The 20,354-nt window shown below is 35.3% G+C and overlaps 2 protein-coding genes and 1 long non-coding RNA gene across 3 annotated transcripts; 1 reads left to right on the top strand and 2 right to left on the bottom strand.

Annotated features, from left to right (window-relative positions):
• The first annotated feature begins 3,565 nt into the window (after window positions 1–3,565).
• On the top strand, window positions 3,566–7,303 carry LOC143051301 (uncharacterized). Its single transcript, XM_076224251.1, has 3 exons — window positions 3,566–3,665; window positions 5,047–5,667; window positions 6,812–7,303. The coding sequence occupies exons 1-3, from the start codon at window positions 3,586–3,588 to the stop codon at window positions 7,179–7,181; spliced, it is 1,071 nt and encodes a 356-aa protein (XP_076080366.1). The 5' UTR covers window positions 3,566–3,585; the 3' UTR covers window positions 7,182–7,303.
• A 1,569-nt stretch (window positions 7,304–8,872) lies between these two features.
• LOC143052590 (uncharacterized) lies at window positions 8,873–9,782 on the bottom strand. The gene is made up of 2 exons (XR_012971161.1): window positions 9,135–9,782; window positions 8,873–8,923 (listed from the first exon to the last, which is right to left on the bottom strand). It is a non-coding gene; the product is annotated as an uncharacterized LOC143052590 (long non-coding RNA).
• A 1,229-nt stretch (window positions 9,783–11,011) lies between these two features.
• LOC143050854 (uncharacterized) lies at window positions 11,012–14,231 on the bottom strand. Its single transcript, XM_076223960.1, has 3 exons — window positions 14,096–14,231; window positions 11,282–13,884; window positions 11,012–11,073 (listed from the first exon to the last, which is right to left on the bottom strand). Exons 2-3 carry the CDS (start codon window positions 13,536–13,538, stop codon window positions 11,012–11,014), a joined length of 2,319 nt encoding a protein of 772 aa, XP_076080075.1. The 5' UTR covers window positions 13,539–13,884; window positions 14,096–14,231.
• Window positions 14,232–20,354: the final 6,123 nt, after the last annotated feature.

The raw sequence follows: 20,354 nt of genomic DNA, 5'->3' as shown, positions 1-20,354 counted from the left end.
GGAGATGTCTCGTTGGCAGAATATCTAAGGGACGACATTAAAAGATCGATGTAGGAAAAAACTTAAATCAAATAGTTTGGGGGGGAGGGGGGGTCAACATTGCTGCAAGTTGTGTTAGTCCAAAATCGATTTTACATATATCCATATAGGTAAATCAATTTTTCCCAAATTAAGTTAAGAGGGGTTGGGTTTGGGGGGGGGGGGGGGGGTCTGTTAAAGAAACTATGTGAATTAAGTTTTTTTTTTTTATCTTACATTGAACTTTTGATGTCGTCCCTTTAAACCCTTTCCAACATACAACAGGTATATCAAACTAAGCGCGGCTTTTTTCTTAAGAACTTATCTATCACATAACTGTTAACCTGTTATAGTTCCGATAATAAATTAAACATTATCCACTTGACAGTGAGGGAAACGTGGTGTTCAAACAGCTTAATCAAAATGCTGATCTCCGATTTCGTTCTCCTCATAAAAACGATCACGCGAGTAGAAATCGATCGGTAGTTCATCCTGTTGAACCTAATTATATAAGTCTGTGGAAATGTGATGAAAACAAACAACACAAAATATATCTTAATTATAAATTTTACTTTACTTTATGTTTACACGCAGGTTTAGATTCAATTTTATATACCACTTTCGTTACTTATTACAACTAATTAAAATATTTCCCTTTTAGGCATTTCCTTCATAGCCAAGTATAACCAATGTTTTTACAGAGATCTTTGCATGAAAATGAAAGACAATGGAAGCAAATAGGAACAAAGAATAGGTTAGCATTATTGGACCTTATTGATGATTTTATCAAAAAGGACGAGGAATTCCGAAAAGATAAAAATCGTACGTTTGAGAAAAACAGACGGGAGGAGAAAGACAAAAAGATTTTAGCAGATCGTGCACAGAAATTGGAAAGATATAAGCAGCATAATACCAGTTCTTTGTCTACAAGAATTACCAAATTAGATAAAAGAAAAAGAGATAGCAATGAAGCAGCGAGTAGAAAAATAAGAAAAATGGAGGAAGAAGAGGCCGAAAGAATAAAGTTTCTTTCAACGAGGATACAGAATGTTAAAACGCGTATACATAGAGCTAGGGAAAAGGAACGAAATGACGCACTGGAGAGAGAAAAGCAGCTAATGGAAGCCGCAATTCGGAAATTAAATTCAATTAAAAGAGAAAATAAATTGAGAGAAGAGAAAAATAAAGAACAAGTCGAAGCAATGAAAAAACGTGTTAATGAACTTGAACGACAGAAAACCATAGCAAGCGTCAAAGCAGAACATGCCATGCACATTATTGACAGAAACAGACAACAAAAAATTGAAAACTCGTTGCATCACTTTCGCAGTGTAGAGCGCCAATTTGAACAGGATGCAATATCCCTGGCAGAACGAATAAATAACCTTGAGCGTGAGAAAATCAAACAGAGAGAGGTACTTCGTCAGCGAAATGAAAAATTTAAGCAGGAAATTGAAAGAAGGAGAAAAATATCTTCTACGTACAGGCAAAACGATGAAAAATGGAAACAAGAATATATCTCAAACTTAAAATCACGAATATCAAAAGTATCAACATCTAAAGGGGGCTTAGGATCAGACATGCATGAAAATATCGCCGATGTAAAATTAAAAGCCGAAAAGGAAAAGCTAGCCTTTTTCAGGAAACAACGGGTTTTGCATGAGGAAAAATTAAAAGAAGACGAAAATATGTGGAAAAGAATTAGAAATATGTCTAAAAAGAAAGAATTGGCAACGGATAAAATGATTGATGCGATACGAGATATCCGAGAGAAGAAAAAGGAACTCAAACAAACTAACATCAACACAGAGCCAGGACCGGAAGTTGAACCCGAAATGTCAACGAGAGAAAAAACTTTACTTAAATTTGAATTAGAAGCAAAAGAAAGGGAACAACAGAGAATCAAGGATGCTTTTAAAAAATTAATGGGAAATATATCTGATAAATAGGCAACCTTATCTCCTTGAGCAGACGCTAAATGTTTAAAGGGATACTTCATATAGCAAAAGCCAATTCAAAAATATAGTTATCCAATACGAAATTTTAATATGTGATTCTAATCAACTAAATATATATCAATAATTTAATAAATACGGATGTTGTTAATAACTCTTATATTTTCATTGCCATGGTCAGTTCTATCGCAATTCCACCTCACCCTTTTTATAACATTCAATTATTGTCAAACAAAAGGTTTGGTAGATTTTCTGTGAACGGCCAAAATAAATACATACCTTAGTACATTTATTTCTTTGGGCATTATAAGCCAGACATATGTTTTAACCCAGGAAATAAACAATAACACAAAAAAAAAAAAAACACAAAAAAAAATTGTTTTACATTGTCTTTTCGGAATCTTTTATAGCTAACTATGAGGTATGGTCTTTGCTAATTGCTGAATTATATCGAGTGAACCATATTCAATCCAGACATATTTTATGTTGCTGCCTGATAGAACAGCTATAATTTTATTACAACCTATAGAAACTCATTCAATCTAACATAACGAACACGTTACAAAGCTTAAGAACTTCGATCGGACGTTGTTATTTATTTATACATTTCGAACATTGATATCAGCGGGTTTTTGTGAAAGCTATAAATAACTTCCGAAAGAATTCAAAATACAGCTACATAACATTACGAACAAATACTATAATTATGCGGATTTTTCTCATCTACAACAAACTTATCTCGCATTGCTATTTTTTTCTGATTGTTCGCAACCATGAAACATATCACTAAACAGGTTCGATGCGAGATCGTTTTTTCTCTATTTTAGTCCACTTTTTCCCATTATCGAACAGATTGAGAAAAAGTTGCTCTCCACACTAGTGAAATATCTGTTCTCGGCAATAATTCAATTATGCTGTCAAATTGTCTTAGTTTCTTCTGATTTTCCGATTATGACGTCATAAAAAAGGAGAACATGCTTGTTGACGTCACATATATAAAGAAAATAACCAAATATTTCTGTAAATCTTTAAATCTTTAAAAATGAATGATAAAAATCTTAAGACAAACAGACCCCCCCACTTTAAATCGTTTATTACAATATTTCCTCACTCTCAACAGCTAAATCTTAATTATCTAAAAAAAAACAAAAAAAAAAAAAAAACTCGGCAAGGCTCGTGCTTTAAACATTAAAATTTAACTGTCTCAAAGGGATAGATATTGAAGACACGTGTGACTTGTTGCAGTTTTTGAATCAATATTTTTAAATTAAAATGCACTTAGATGTGAGTACACTTATTTTAAAACAACGGTAATTGAAGAACAAGAATTCAGTCAAAAAGCGACAAGGATTTAATTATTGTCTCAATTTCAAAACTTAAAAGAACATCAATAATTATTGGTAATTACGTTCACTTTTGTTTTCACTGAAATGAAAATTTGAAAATCAATCTTTAACTTATCAATTATACTTTTAAATTTCATGTTTAAACCCTAATTATTACTTGCGTAAATATTGACAATCATAATTGGACCGATCGAACAAATACACCTGGGTTATTACAGAACTGCCAACATACACATAGATGCCGAGTACTGTGTAGTCAAACAATTATGGCTTCCGTTGGCTATAGGGAGAATTTATTTTTCAACCTTACAGAAGAGGAGAAGGAAGAGTTCACGTGTTCAATATGGTTTGTAACGGCATTAATTTAATTTTTTAAATTGTTTAAAATAAAAATCATATGCCATGGTTTACTCTAGGTTGTAACATATTTGTTTAGTTATATCGAAAGGTGTCAAGTAATTTAGAAAGAAAATTCTGCCTATTTATATTTGAAAACAATGGAAATGTGGTATGATTGCTTATGAGAAAACTACCAACCAGAGTTCAAATAACGTTGATATAAGCAATAATGGGTCAGTGTATAGCCTTAAACTATATGGGAGAAACTCATATCGAATATATATCTAGCTGTAGTCCGTTATGGCGCTTCAAGATATTACAATATTTTCTTTACACATAATGAACATAAAAATCAGTAAATATCGCAAATACTATCCGTAATACTATTGATGTGATTTTGCATGTGCTCACATAGTAGATTGATATGTTGTCATACACTCATTTCTTAATATACATAAGATAGATTCATACCGAGAGGAAACAAATCACATCGTTTGCAAGCTTATAGTTAATTCTAACATGATATCCTTCAAACGCTTTGAGTACACACCCGTGGTAAAATTTGAATATATTGTTTGGGCTGTTCCAATCGTACTCCCACGTCAAATGCTTTTTTTTATGAATAATCTACCCGACGTCATAGAACTATGACGTCGGAATATAAGCATTTTATGGGAAAATACACACTTGTGAAACCGAAAATCATCACAAACAAGAAAACGTCAATAAACGACGCTAAAATATGTTATATAAGCCCTTTTTGTATACTTATAAGACATATAAGTACAATTGTCATTTAATTTATTCAGACATATCTAAATATTTTATTGTAAATAGTTTAAGCATGTCACTTATTCAGTTTGCTCCGTTCTTTTACGTCAGTTTAATAGTGCGTTTATTTATGGGAACGGCAAATAATGCCTTCACCTAGAGTGCTTCGATCCCAAAAAATTGCCGTATTTGTCCTTTTAGAATCGAAATAATTCATGGGGCTTGAATATATCTTGATTTTACCACGGGTTTGCCCTTTATGGCAAATATTTTACCCTGAGCGATATCGAGGGGTAAAATATCGGCATAAAGGGTCAACCCGTGGTAAAATCAAGATATATTCAAGCCCCCATGAATTATTTCTAAACTAAAAAGTCTCGTGTTCATTGTCATCATTAAACTTGTATATTCTCGCATTTTGAAATGAAACCACTGGTCCAATTGTAACTAATTGTGTCAAGAATAATGTATTACCTCTGAGAAATAATACATGCGTCAAAACCAATATAGACTAGTGAAAGGTAAAAAAAAATATGCACTAATCTGCAATAAAAGAAGAAAATAAAATATTTCAACGTAGCGTTGTGTGTTTTTAATATATATGATAATTCTTGTAGTTGTCACATCTTACGGCACCCCCATGAGTGTCAAAATGGCCACCAGTTTTGTCATTTCTGCATAACAAGATGGAGTCACCACGCTTCTCATGGTTCCTGCCCCATGTGCCGAGTGGATGGACTTTACCGTGAGAATGTCGAGTTAGAAGATCGTTTAAACCAGAAAATTGTAAGCTGCGAATGGAAAAGATGTTTTTGGACTGGGCCGCTGGCAAACTTGGAAACACATTTGCACACTGTATATGTGGAAAGGAGTAGAAAAGATGCATATCGTAGTCTGGGAATGGATACGAATCGATCCCGGCAAAGTGAACGATCACGAAAAACTGAACACTCAATCATGCAACAAAACACTGCATTGTCACAAAATATTCAGAAACTTGATTTAAAAAGTCATGCTAAGTTCGAGAAAATATACAAACGTATTATAGAAGATGAATGGCAAAAGTTGAAAAAAGGAGAAAATATCAAACGTCGTTTTATGGCATTAAGACGTCACATTGAAGAAGAAGACATGCGCATGCTTCATAGAATCAAGGAAGTGGAGATGAGGAAACTTAAAGAAATAGAAAACAATAAACGAAGAGTTAAAAGTCTAGATTTAACGAAAGAAAAATTCAGGTACGAAAATATGTATTGCCTCAGATGAAGAACAGGAATAACGGTGTTGTGTCTTCTTTTTTATTTATAACATGTGCAATCATTTGTTGGAGTATTGTATCCAACATTTTTCAGGGAAATAAATAATATGGTCAATTCCAGATTTACGCCGACAGACAGTGAAACCCTTGAAAAAAAAGGGCGTCCAACCGATAGTGCAGGATGTATAGATACGAAGGCATGGTCGGTCAGATAGGGGACGTTAAATAAGATAGTTGGCATTAAGAACCATTTCAAAAACCCTATGCGTCCTTCATACATTGTAGGTGGTCTTTTGCAAGGATGACATTATGAAGCTTTCTTATAAATCCAAATTTTAAGTGCCAATAAACAGTTCACCTATCTATCCGGATCAACCCTAATCCAAGAACCTAGTACCTTCTGTATTCGTTGTTAATTAGCTCTTGGTCTGAACATGCATGCAGGTTTTGTCACTAGGAAATTCTTCAACTGGCTGTCTTATGTCATGAATTTTTTAATCAGTATTTAGACAGATCTCTGTATATTTTGTTTTCTGTATTCAAGACGTTTTGGGATTTCTCTAAGACCTGAATTATTTTGTACATGTATACACCTATATGCTTCTGAAGAGTGAACGATGACGTCTACACTATTAACATTAAAATCGATCAGTTAGCCACATCGGCGAAATAGTCCAGAGCAAAAGCAAAGGCAAAAGCAAGTGTATTAAGCAATAATTAGCTGTCACTTCACACGAAAAGAGTAAAATGACCCCTCCCCCCAATAAAAAACAACAATACAAAATCAATACAAAAAAAAAAAACATAAAAAAAAACAATCAAACGAAAACGATTTCTAAAGGACTATGGGTAATTGCATTGTCCGTACCCCAAAATGAAAATAACGTTACGACATTGGTTGAATTTCGATTGTTTAGGACGTTTTAAACCAATCACAACGCTTTGGTGTACACTTTTGAAAATATTACCCAGAATGCATTAGATTCTGAAACGGTGAATTTAGCTGTATAACTTTACAATTAAATTGAAAAAAATCTTATGATGATTAAATATTATATAAACGGGTAGTGATCTTTATTGCAAACTTTTTATGACTTGTTTGTTTGGTTTTTATTTCATTTTAGAGATACTTCTTTGAGAAGATCACTTCGAAAAGATAAAGAAATCAAAAATGAAAATATTTTACAAAAGCATCGTATAGACAATATGCTGAAGAGAAGAAAATCAGAAAAAGAAAAGAATGAAGAAAAATTGAAAGAGATAGAAAGAGTAAAATCGGAACGTAGTGAAAATTTTCAACGACGACTTGAAAGGGAAGAACGGGAATGGAAAGAAAAACTAGCAGATTTATTGAGAAAGATCAGAGAGACAGAAAAAAAGAAAAACGAAGAAATTAAAACAATGCAAACAGAAATAAAAAGCGAGAGAAGTAGAGATAAGGAGAAAGAATATACACACAAGAATATTTCTTTTTTCAATGTTTACAGAAAATGAAAAACATTGAACTTTTAAAGACGTTCTTAATCTTTGACGAACTTCGTACCTTATAATTTTGAATCTTATTTATTATCATTCCATAACGAAAGTTATTGAAAGGAAAGTCTTGTAAAATAAAGATGAAGGGATATTTTTATAACAGTATATTTATCAATGCTGATGGTCTTATATCTTACTGTTCCCTTTGTCTCGTTTGAAAAAAAAACACCCCGCTAAAAAAGAAAAAAGAAAGATAACTGTAATTGTTGTTCGCTACACTAAAATACAAAGATATTTAAGGCTGTCACAGAGACAGGGCCGTAACTACATTGAGGCAAATGAGGCAAATGCCTCATGTTTTAAATTTCAAAAAAAAAAAAAAACTAAAACAAAAACAAAAGATTTTCTTCACAGAGGCGGATTTAGGGGGGGGGGGGCCCCCCTTTTTGGGAAAAAATTTGGTTGCTTATATAGGGAATCACTGAAGCGTGACTGGAGCGGGCCCCCTCTTAGGTCAGTCAGTGGGCCCCCACTTATGAAAATTTCTGGATCCGCCACTGCTTCATATGATTGTCTTCATATCAAATTGTTTTCACTGAAAGTGTCTTGCAAGAAGCAAGTTCTCTTCACTCTCTGATGTCGCCCCTGCATATTTTTCGTAATCCATGTTTCTATTTTACTTTTGGTTTTCAGAGTTGATGGTCTATTGTTTTTACTTCTGTGTCCCGGGTTTGTCTTTGTTCATTTATTGTCCTACTTAATGACTAGTCTGAGTGTTGATTTTCATTTGTAAACGTGTCACACTGTGTAATGTTGCATGTCCACCGATGTCCAGGCATTATGCGAGAAAATATTTTAAGAATATACGATGCTACTGGACACAGAAAAAAGTGGTCGTTTCTGCGAAACTGATTTTCTTGTATATAAAACCATACCCAATTTTTCTCAGTATGGATTGCAAAATTAGGTATTTTCTGTAGGTGAGATATGCACAGAAGTGATAGATATGTATTATAAATATAGAAAATTGAATATCATAACCAAACAAAACAACAACAAAAACTGTATCATATACCCAAGCACCTGTGGATAAAACTAGATAGCTGACATGGTTTAAATTAAAGTAAGACCACCAATTTCCCGGTATCAAATCATTTGTTGAAAAAAACATCAATGTATTGCCATATGACCTTTTACATTCAAGGGTTAAATTTGCATTAATTCTTGTTTAGACCCTTTAACAGAAAATAAAGGAATATGAAGTACACGTGCACGGGAGCTAATCGCACACAATGTCAATGTATAGAAAAAAATACAAATGATCAATGGTCAAAGTTTTTATTCCTGTTCTTCATCTTGATAGTTGCTGGAGGGTCTTCCATTATGAAAGAATCATAAATACCGTAAAACAAGGTCAATATGGTCCCTAGTGTCGCCTTGAGCAGTACTAGTATTTAACGTATATTACTGCACTAATGACTGTCACTATATTTAAATCTAGTCATAAAAAATCTCAAGTTAGCACAATACAAGACAAGAACAGACAGACAGATCCGGTATTAATGATCATGAGAATTACGATTTTTGCTTTATCCTACATATCGCTCTTTTAATGTTTTGAATTTCCCTAAAAGTCTTAAATAACAATGAATCTATGTAATGGCCTGACCATTAAGTATAACCGACGATTGGGCTCAAGGAGAAAAGACTATCAGGTGCTGATACTTTAATTATGAACCAATCTGACATATGGTAAAAAGCTGAAAAACAAATAAAATACAATTTTACAATGTGTTCAATTAATGTTATTAAAACGAAATGTCAAAAGTAATAGATAGCACAGTCCGTTGAATCCGAGAAAATGTAGTACTTTCAAGAGCAGTTAAATTTCCAGTGTTTCACAGAGAGAATGTTCAAATATGTATAGAGTAATTTGAAGGCTTCAAAAACAATGTTGTAAAGTTAACTCACTCTGTGGTTAGCCACGAATTGTGTCCTAGATGACGTTTGTCCTTTGAAAAGTTCTCCAGAACTGGTATGACCTTGCAATGTTCAGTTTGAGAGAGGGAAAGGTAGCGACGGTACGATGTTTTAACGTTAAAGATGAATAATCCTCCTAGGTCGGAACACATAAATAGATTAAGAATATAATCAAACGAACTATATAAATTACGGAACGGTGCAACAGAATACTCCCCGTCTGATGTCTATCTGATATCACTTTTCCATAACTTAATCGCATATGAATATATGAAATAAATAAAATCCGAACATAAATTGATTATGTACAAGAGTAATGTCCACTATTGGTCGTATGAGAAATGTCAGGTTTCAACTTCCGGCATTTCACTATAAAGTTTCCAGAATAGATTAATTCCACGGAAAACTGGGTTTGGCACAGTTTCTTGTCCTATGTAGAAGGATCTCTCCAATGAGATCGCTGTGATTTGTAGAATGTTCCATAGCTGTTGTTGAGGTAGTAGGAACTGTTTTCTCCAACGTTGTTAGACGGCGACGACGGTTGAAGGTGGTCCTCCGGTGGGTATGACGAGAGCTAATACTCGGTCCTCTTCCAGTTTGGCGAAATGTAACATCTTTTTGAGTATCAGACGAAATTAAGCGTTTCGCCCTAACGTTCCATCCTGCTGATCCAGTTGTTCTATCTGTGAAGTGGGGTCCTCTATGTTTGATTTTGTTGTAGTAATGTCCAAGAAAAGGTGTTACTCTGTGACGATGTCCAGATAAGACTACTTGTTCCTTTTCACTTATATTCAAGTCAGACTTGGCAATACTGCTTCCTTCTCGTAGTAGACGTTGCTCATGCAAGGGCAGATTGAGATTAGCAATAGGTCCTTCTTTCGGAATAGGTTTGTGAATGCTATTGATTTCCTCTCCATGAACTTTAGGTTCTGTTGATTTCGGATTGAAACTTTCTTTATCTATAGATTTTTCTATAGAAGTCACAGATTTTGCTTTTAGTGACGCGAGTGATGTCCCTTTAGATGAATTTGTGCGTTTACCAGGCTTGGTACTAGGTCCTGTACATTCAAGGGATTGTATTGAATGCGATTTAGCGACCTTGGCATTCGAATGAAGGTTTTTGTCGTTAGACTGAACAACAATTGGATTATTGTCCTTAACGGCTATTTCCGGTCTTGAGGCAAGACGTTGTTTTGATTCCGTGATTGAAACGTAAGTTATCTTTGTGTTGACTTCAATAGGAACAGTTTGTTTGTCAATGTATGTATTTCCAATTATGACCCAACCAAGTCTCAACTTTTGGGCAAATGGAGTTCGTGATGGCCCTAGGCGTTGTTCAAGGACGTGGTGTGCCTCTATAAGGTCCCTTCCAATTAGGAGTAGAATTTGACAACGTTCCTCTAGTGGTGTAATACTTCCTCTGAGTTCTGTCAGATGAGGATGATGCATTGCAACTTCAGGAGTAGGAATTTCGTCTCGATTATTGGGAATATTATTACATTCAATTAATGTAGGCAGATCAAATTGTACGTCACTATGTACAGATTTTATGACGAAATCTTTTCCTCTTTTCCCGGAAGTAGCTACTCTACCGGAGCATGTCGTAAGAGAGTAGTTTTCAGGTTTCTCCCGAACGTTGAACAGACTGAAGAATTCAGGCGAGGCAAGAGACCGGTTGCTTTGGTCGTCAATAATGGCGTACATCCTGATAATTTTGTCCGTCTTGTCCTTGTGGTACACGTCCACAGGTAATATCTTGGCATAAGATTTCTCGCTCTTATGATCTTTGTAGATCTCTGTGCAGATCGAACTTACAGAGGTTAACTTTGTTTCAGCTGACTCTGTCTGCTCCCCGCCGTAGACTTGTGTTAGCTCCCCGCCGTAGGCTTGTCTGGGTGAGCTAAACTGGGAACTTTCAGATTGTTGTGGTCTAATGATGTGAAGTGCTGTGGTGTGTCGTTCACTTCCACACTCGTTACAACTGATACTTGCGTTGCAGTCCCGACTTCTGTGTGTGGTTGACTCACAACACTTGTAGCACACATTGTTTTGTCTTAACAGTTCCTTGCGTTCCTCGATTGGTTTGGCTCGGAATGCTCGGCATTCATTCAAGGTATGCTTTGTCTTGTGTAGGATACACAGATTTTGTTGTTGACTGCTGTCTTCAGTTTGCTGTTCAACAGCTGTTTTATGAGCACCAACTTTAGTCTTAGGGTAAGGCGTAGACCTTGGCGCAGCACCTTTTGTATTTGGTGTGGCTTTTGACCCAAAGATGAACCCAGGATCGTTCTTTGTTTTGCTTATTTCCCTGATGAAGGCAGAGAATTCTGTGAAAGGTGGAAAGGCAACTTCATATTTGGACTTGTATCTTGTAGCCCTTGTGGTCCACTTTTCTTGGAGTCCGTACGGTAATTTTTCAACAATAGGATTTATCCCGGACGAGGAGTCAAAATATGCTAGCAAACATCCCAGCTTGGGATTTTCCTTGTGATATTCTATTTCAGATAGAATGTCAGACAGTTCGTAGAGACGTGCGTTGTCCTTATTCGTTAAGGTTGGGAATTTTGCAAGTTTACTCATGAGAGAGGCTTCCAACATTTCTGGAGCACCATACCGCTCGTCAAGCCTCTTCCATAATCTCTGTATACCTATGGTAGGATTATTGGCGTTCGACGCTCTTATGCTAATGGCGTGTTTAGCAGACTCTGGACCGAGCCACTTGATCAGTAAATCGATCTGTTCTGAGTCAGAGACTTGTAACTCATCAGTCACGTTCTTGAAGCTTGCTTTCCAAGTATGAAAGGATTCTGCCCGATCGTTAAAGCTTGTTAATCGGGAGAAAAGCAGGTCCTTGCGTAAGAGGAATCTAGTTATCTCTGATGTAAGGTTGATTTGTTGCTGGTGTGCAACAGGGATCTCTTCTATTACGTCTTGTTTTTTGTGTGAAACAGGGATCTCTTCTATAACGTCTTGTTTTGTGCGTAAGACAGGGATCGCTTCTTTAACACCCTGTTTTTGGTGTTCAGTAGGGCTCTCATCTGAAAGGCCAAGTTTTTGTATGCCGGTTACTAATCCCAGATCTGGGATAAAGGTAACTTCCGGTGACTTATTATCGGAAGGCAAGACGGCAGATGTCTGTGACAGCAAGTTCGATGCCACGGATGGCACGAACGCTGGTGCTTCGTGACTCAGCTCAATCTTAACAGGAATTTGTTTTTTCTTTTGAGGTCCTGTTACTTCCTTAACAACAGTTGATACAGGAAGTTTATTGACGAAATCTTGCACACGCTGGAGCGGGTCTTCCTTTTCGTCAGGGAGATCGCTATACGCTTGGCTATCATCGTATTCCAGGATACGAGCCTCTGCCTCTGCGGCTGCAGCTTCTCTCTGTGCTTCAAGAAGGTTAAATTTGGCTTTAAGCTCGGCCTTTTCCCGGCTTACTCGTGCGGCTTCTTGTTGCATTTGAGCCTTCCTGCGCATAGCCTCTTGTTCTAATTGTTGTTCTAATTGCGTTTTTCTGTAAGCGGCCTCTTGTTCTAATTGCACTTTTCTGTGAGCAGCCTCCTGTTCTAGCTGAACTGTTCTCTGTGCGGCCTCATGTTTACGTTGAGCGACTTCTTGCTCCATTTCTGCCTGTTTACGACTGGCTTCCTGTTCCATTTCAGCCTTTTTGTGTGCTGCTTCCTGTTCCATTTCAGCCTTTTTGCGTGCTGCTTCCTGTTCCATTTCATTTTGTCTGAACAGGGCTTGTTCTTCTAACATTGCTTCCTGTTGTAGGATAAGGGCATGTTTTTCGACAAATGCTATCTTAGACTTTGCAGCCTCTGCCTTGGCTCGCTTTCTCCGTGCCAGGCTTGACATGTCTGACACGTTAGAGCTACCGCTGTGCGAGGTTTTCTTGCCCCTTGAGGTCTTTGTTTTAGTGGATTTGGCCTTTGTTAGAGCGAGGCGATGCTCGTGTAGTTTTTCCATAACTAGCTCCACTTTGGACAGACGTAAATCCAAAGAGAGTTTACATGCATCAATTTCTTTTTGACTCTCCAATGTTCGGGTCCTTTTCAGAAAGTCTAGGTATTCATCTGTAAGCCTACGATAATTATTACAGGCTTTAACAAGTTTGTCCTGGACTGTTAGGAGTTGCTGGAGATCGTTAGGAGGCGTTGTTACTTCCAATAACTGGGATTCAATGTCTGCCCAGAGAGCCTCTAGTTCCTGACAAAACTTGTCACGTTTTTCAGTGAAAGCTCCTTGTCCTTTTTCCGTGAGGTCACGTACTCGCCTAGCCTCGGGAGTTTCATCTGACTGTGATGTATTAGACGGATTTTCTAATAGTTCAGGGACATCTCCTTCTTGGGGCTGAATCTCTTCTTGTTGTTCCACATGACTGGGATCCATGTTGACTCAACGTTGTTGGGTTGCTGTCGAGTTCACACAAGATATGTAGTCCACTGTCAGTGTAAAGGTATGTACGTTGCTACGTTGTCGTTCCTTGTCTGGATATGTAAAGACAGGTTGTCGTCAATTTACTGTACGTCAAGGGATGACGCGTACATGCAGGGCTCAACAGGTAGGTTGCTGTGTAGCTGTGGAGTGGCGTTATCTGTGAGACACAACAGGCAAGTTGTAGACTTTTTACTGTAATGGCCTGACCATTAAGTATAACCGACGATTGGGCTCAAGGAGAAAAGACTATCAGGTGCTGATACTTTAATTATGAACCAATCTGACATATGGTAAAAAGCTGAAAAACAAATAAAATACAATTTTACAATGTGTTCAATTAATGTTATTAAAACGAAATGTCAAAAGTAATAGATAGCACAGTCCGTTGAATCCGAGAAAATGTAGTACTTTCAAGAGCAGTTAAATTTCCAGTGTTTCACAGAGAGAATGTTCAAATATGTATAGAGTAATTTGAAGGCTTCAAAAACAATGTTGTAAAGTTAACTCACTCTGTGGTTAGCCACGAATTGTGTCCTAGATGACGTTTGTCCTTTGAAAAGTTCTCCAGAACTGGTATGACCTTGCAATGTTCAGTTTGAGAGAGGGAAAGGTAGCGACGGTACGATGTTTTAACGTTAAAGATGAATAATCGTCCTAGGTCGGAACACATAAATAGATTAAGAATATAATCAAACGAACTATATAAATTACGGAACGGTGCAACAGAATAATCTATGTTTTTGCTTTGAGACTAGAATTATGATTTGTCGAAAAAATAGCTAAAAATGATTTGCGTTTCTATGTAAGAAAGAGTCCGGGAAACGCTCAGAATGCACGATTTTGCGTTATTTTTCTCAGAGCTTCTGGGGGCTTTTAAAAGCGGCCCCAAGCCCCTCGCCAAAAAAAAAAATTCGCATCGCTACGCTCGGCAAACATATTTTGCCTCAGTATTAAAACGGGCTAGTTACGGCCCTGAGAGATCATTATACACAGTCCAAGTCACATGTATGTAAGCAACTATAGGTAAAGTAAGTGGCCTTCAATAATGAACACAGCCGATAGCTTATACTAGGAGATAGAAATGCATAGCCCGAAGACCATCTTTAGCGTTTTTCGTTATTGTATCCGATCTCTAATTACAAGAATAACAACAGATGTATGTCGAATGTTATTGGGTATAAAAGTAGGTAAAAAGTAATACTACATTACGTCACGTCACATATAAACAGTATACTCCTAATGGCAATTTAAAATTCTATGGTTAACTGTCTGCATAGAAATATTCCTGTGCTTTGGTCTTCTTCCGAACCGCAAGAACATATTTTCAAAGTTGGGCGTACATTCGGCTGTGCAGGATATATGAATTCGCAGCCAATTACGACCAAAGTGCAAGGTTATTATTTGCATTGTGCGTAGCACATGCATAGCAGATGATGGTTATCTTGACGGATGACCTTATCTTGGTTTTTTTTCTCAATTTAAGCAATACTCTACCATGGGCTTTGTTCATTGTTGCCGTACGGTGTTCTATAGCTGTTATTTTTTGTGTCATTTTGGTCTCTTGTGGAGAGTAGTCTCATTGACAATCATACCGTATCTTCTTTTTTAGTGTTACAATGTACTAATGATTGGCATTAGTGTAGATATTAACCTCGTCGTTGAGTTTGAACATCAACCGTCTGTCTCTGTGGTATTCTGTTACTTTGGTTGGTTGGTAAATTGGATACAGTGCCAAGTTAAATAAAAAAAGATAAAATTGAGAATGGAAATGGGGAATATGTCAAAGCGACAACAACCCGACCATAGAGCAGACAACAGCCGAAGGCCACCAATGGATTTTCTGTGTAGAGAAAAACTCCCGCACTAGTTCAGTGATAATGGACGTCATTCTAAACTCCGAATTATACACAAGAAACTAAAATTAAACAGCATACAAGACTAACAAAGGCCAGAGGCTTCTGACTTGGGACAGGCACAAAATTGCAGCGGGGTTAAACATGTTTTTGGGGTTTTATATTTATATTTTTTTTTTTATATTTGATGCTACTTTCCTAAGTACAATATATGAATGGAGTATTTTAAGTTATAGATGTTTCATATCTTTTGGATAGTTTTGTGGTGTTTAGTAAATTATACCATACTTTTTTGTTGAAAGCCCCGGCCTCAACCTTACGAAACTGAAGGTCGAGTGAGGTTACCGGGGGGTTTCAACAAAAACTATGGTTGTTTTTTTTTAGCAACTGTGTTGTTTAAAACTGACTTTGACCACAATTATATACCTTGTCTCGTGAGGTTAAGGCCGTGGCTTTCAAAGATAACTATGGCATTATTTACGATACACAGAAAAACTATCCCAAAACTATGAAATATCTTTAACTAGAAGAAAACTTAATCTTAATGTAGCTTAAATCCAGATTAATATTCCCGTTTTAAGACATAATTATCTCTGCAGACTACTACAAATTTGAGTTAGTACATTGAATACTGTCAAAGTGAACAGATCATGCATTTACAAGGCAGAGAATCAACATATTCGAGCAAAAACCATGGCCAATCTCATATTTTCCTCATGACAAGAAGTATAAATTTAGTTGTTAATTACTGTGTCATTTGGTCTCTTGAGGAGAGTTGTCTCATTAGCAATTATACCACATCTTCTTTTTTTTTTATACAAATCAAATATTTCAAAAGCCTTTTAAAAAGGTGTGAATAAAAATAAATTTTTAAAAAAAATTTCACAAGATAACTCAAAATCGAAAATGCGGTGACGTATCTCTTCGTTAGGAAAGAAAGCATGTTATTAAAGTTTTTCATCACATCAATATATTGTTTTTACTATTCAATCCTATCCATTGTTTTGTATAAAGGGGGTACTTGTAACAGAGCAATTTTGGGAATTTAAACAACTTTACCAAACACTTTATGAAAGTCCCCAATGTGCTGTTGAATACAGGTTCAACAAAATACCAAACTTCAAATTAGATACATTTTTTTGTACATGTACTTATAATCTGATAGCATCATAAGAATAACCGAAGTTTTTTGGTATAATTCGGTCAGTATACAGTGGCCCTGAAAGTATTTCAACATATTGTCGGCGATAATTTGTATGTATCCCGAATTTGTCCGATGATACGAGAAACGTTAAAAAAAATTATATGTATATGATGTTAAATAGTTATTCAGGAAAAAAGATCTTTAACAATTATTTTACCACACATAGCTTTACCGAAATAACGTTTTAAACCGTAAATATATGACATAGAGCAAAATAATGGCGAAAGACACAATTTGAACACTCCAACTAATAGGTCAAAAACTGAAAACGCCAGTACTAGTAAAGAAAAAGACAAACAGACAAACAATAGTACACAAATCACAACATAGAAAAGTAAAGATAGAGCAAAATGCCCCCCCCCCCCCCCCCCCCCCCCCCCCCCCGAAAACTAAGGATGATCTCAAGTGCTTCGGAAGAGTTACTAGATTCGCACCCGTCGTGTTGCTCAGAGATATTGACAAGAAAACAAATGTACACAAAACCGACCTACCAATAATTTTCTGATGCTCATCATGTATAATGTATTATCTGCATTGTATTACATCTAGCAAGGTTATGTAAGAATCGAGAGGCTATGATCAGATAACGATATAAGTTTTAACCAGTTTTATTTGATGTCGGACTACTAATTGCGGATTTCTGTGCTAACCCTTACTTCAAATTGAAGAAACAAAGTCGTCATAACAAAATAATTTTGCAGAAACAATGCAGACAAAGCGTGTTTTTGATTATACAAATAATTTTAATGGGAAATCAACGTTAATTTATCTGAAATGCGAAGCTCAAATTTAAAGGACCATAACATTAACAACTAGCATAGAAATAAAGACATTTTATTATAATGTTGATGAGTTGATTTCAATGGATTTCATACCAAATTATCATTGGATGAAAACTTGTGTTTGAGATTAAAATCTGGAGACCGAAAATATTACACTATACACTTATAATTAATATGAAACATAAGCTTGAATAAAAGCATTGCATTTTTTTATGAGTTGCTTCACATAGGCGATAGACACATACGAGGAATTAAGTAATCTTATCTGGCATTTTTGCAGAATTTTTATAGAATGCTGCAAGAATACATGTGTAGAAAAAATAAAACCTCTTCCAGCTTAATACCAACATTCCCCATGTGAAATTAAATAAAAATCGTATAAAAGAAATAATCCACAATGTCTTTCAACATTTAAAGGGGAAGCATACGAATTCATGCTGACACACGTTTCCACGATAAAGTGCACAGGTAAAACAAATAATTATAAAAATCGTGATTTCATGATCATAGCGAAAAAATGTAATTATAAGTATGGAATGCTTCTTTCCGTTATTCCCAATCAATTTACAAAAAGAAACATTCAATTCTGAAATAGAATTCACATTTCCCAGATTATTCAGTGTTAAAGACCTTTCATCTCCTAATCAAACTTTGTAATACGTCACCAGTGTATGAGTAGAAAGTTGATAAACCAGGGTTTGTCAAAGAACGTCTCGTCATTTTTCCAAAATAGTTCATTGGAAGGTACCAAGACCTTGTTAATAAATATTCCGTATCAACTTAAAAAAAAATACACGATCGTCTTGAAGTACAGATTCTGGGTACTGACGCTGTCATCTTAATAGCGTGTTATAGTATTCTCTTATTTTATTTTTTTTTTGTCTTGTCTGTTTTTGGTTTGACGTGACTCATTTTTATTGTGTCATTGTAGTTTTTGTATTCTTGTCTTTCATTTGTGTTAATGTGCTTTGTCTTTATGTTTTTTTGTGCTTCTTTCTTGCATATTTGTTTGTTGAATATTACATTTTTACCTAATATGTCTATTTAGATTGATTAACACATCGTTGTCAAAATAATGGAATTTGATCCGATTGTCATACAAGTGAGAGGTTTAGCTAGCTATAAAACCAGGTTTAATCCACCATTTGCTAAATACGATAATGCATGTAGATAGTCCGGAATATGACAGTTTGTTATCCATTCGTTTGAGGTATTTGAGCTATTGATTTTGCCATTTGATTAGGGTCTTTCCGTTTTAATTTTCCTCGTTTTTAGTATTTTTTTTATATCGATATTGTTATGCACATGTGAATGTATTGGCACCGCTTTGTAAACTCAGCAACAAAGCTATTGTTATCAGCATTCATCGAATATCATACAGCAGAGGTAGTTACAACAAATTCCATCTATATAATACAAGTTACTAATTTTTCAGTGAGAAATTTTAAAATATCGATCTTTCTATTTACCAAAAATGTAGTGAAAACAAATTTAAGAGGTTACTTAATAAATGCCTCAAATTGAATTTTATTAGACATTTGAAAAGCATGATAATCAAGAAATTCCAGGTCTCATGATGAGAAGAGCAAACTAAAGACTCAATCTTAAATTCAAACTTGACTTTAAATTCTAAAATTTTGTTCACGTCAAAAACCAAAAAAAAAAAAAAAAGAATCTAATTAGTAATGCACACATTTAGATTAAGTAGCCTCAATCTCAGATTAAGAGAGATCGTTAGGAAAGAAAATTTGATGGTCAAGGAAAAATAGTTGCATTACCTCGTCAGGATGGAATGTGCTAGTTTTGTCCACTCAACAGGGTAGGAGATAAAGCTGATTTCTTATTTACATGCCGCTATATAATAATGTTAGAAATAAAATCTTAATAAATGTTTTTCATAGATTTCATAACTTGAGGAAATTGCATTTAAACTTGATAATGCTAAAATGATTCAGTTTATCATGTTTATTCGGTCAAAAGCTCCTTAGAGCTTGTGTTGCTTATTTGTACTTATGCCGAATCAAAATAAAGTTTTCTTATCTTATCTTCTTATATAATATAAGATTCCAGTGATTACTACTATCCTAATTCTGTATTTGAAATAAGAAAGTTCTGTAAAAATCTTGTAAATTTTTCATATGTATACACATATAATTAATATAACTTATGAAAACAAGGAGTTATCCTCCCTTGCATACTGTATAAACAATATCTCCCCCTTTTATCATGAAATTATTATTATGTGTATAAAAATCATAAATATATTGTATATTACGGAAGCCGATAAGGGCCATTCAAAAAAAAAAAATTATGTCGTAATTACGACATAGCATGTCGTAATTTCGACATAACATGTCGTTACAACGACATCGCTATGTCGTAATTTCGACATAATATGTCGTTATAACGACATCGCTAAGTCGTAATTTCGACATAACATGTCGTAATAACGACATAGCTATGTCGTAATAACGACATCACTATATATATTAAAGAATATGTATTATGATTGCCAAGAGACTAAATGACACAGAAATTAACAACTATAGGTCATATCATAATGCCCCCAATAACTAGAAAAGCCCCCGCATAATCAGCTATAAAAGAGGGACGAAAGATACCAAAGGGAGATACCCGAAATGCTGTGTGGCAGACAGTGTTATTAATTAATTATTAGCTCCCTTGTTAAAACTCCAAATTTCATATTTAATGTATTTCATTGTTAAATAACTTACATGAAGCTGAATAAGTATATATCTGTTAATTGCATAGCTTTTGCTATTTGAATTCATTGATTAAAGATATTTATTTATATTGTAAAGTTTAATATTTGTATCGTCGCAAAATCTTTGGTCACCTTCTTTGGTTACCTTCTGTGAGAAACATATATATTTTATAGATCCTGATTAAAAGTAGTTAGAAACCAGGA

The sequence above is a fragment of the Mytilus galloprovincialis genome, chromosome 11 (genome assembly GCF_965363235.1).
Source record: "Mytilus galloprovincialis chromosome 11, xbMytGall1.hap1.1, whole genome shotgun sequence".
Taxonomy (NCBI): domain Eukaryota; kingdom Metazoa; phylum Mollusca; class Bivalvia; order Mytilida; family Mytilidae; genus Mytilus; species Mytilus galloprovincialis.
This window is presented reverse-complemented; position numbering and strand designations above follow the sequence as displayed.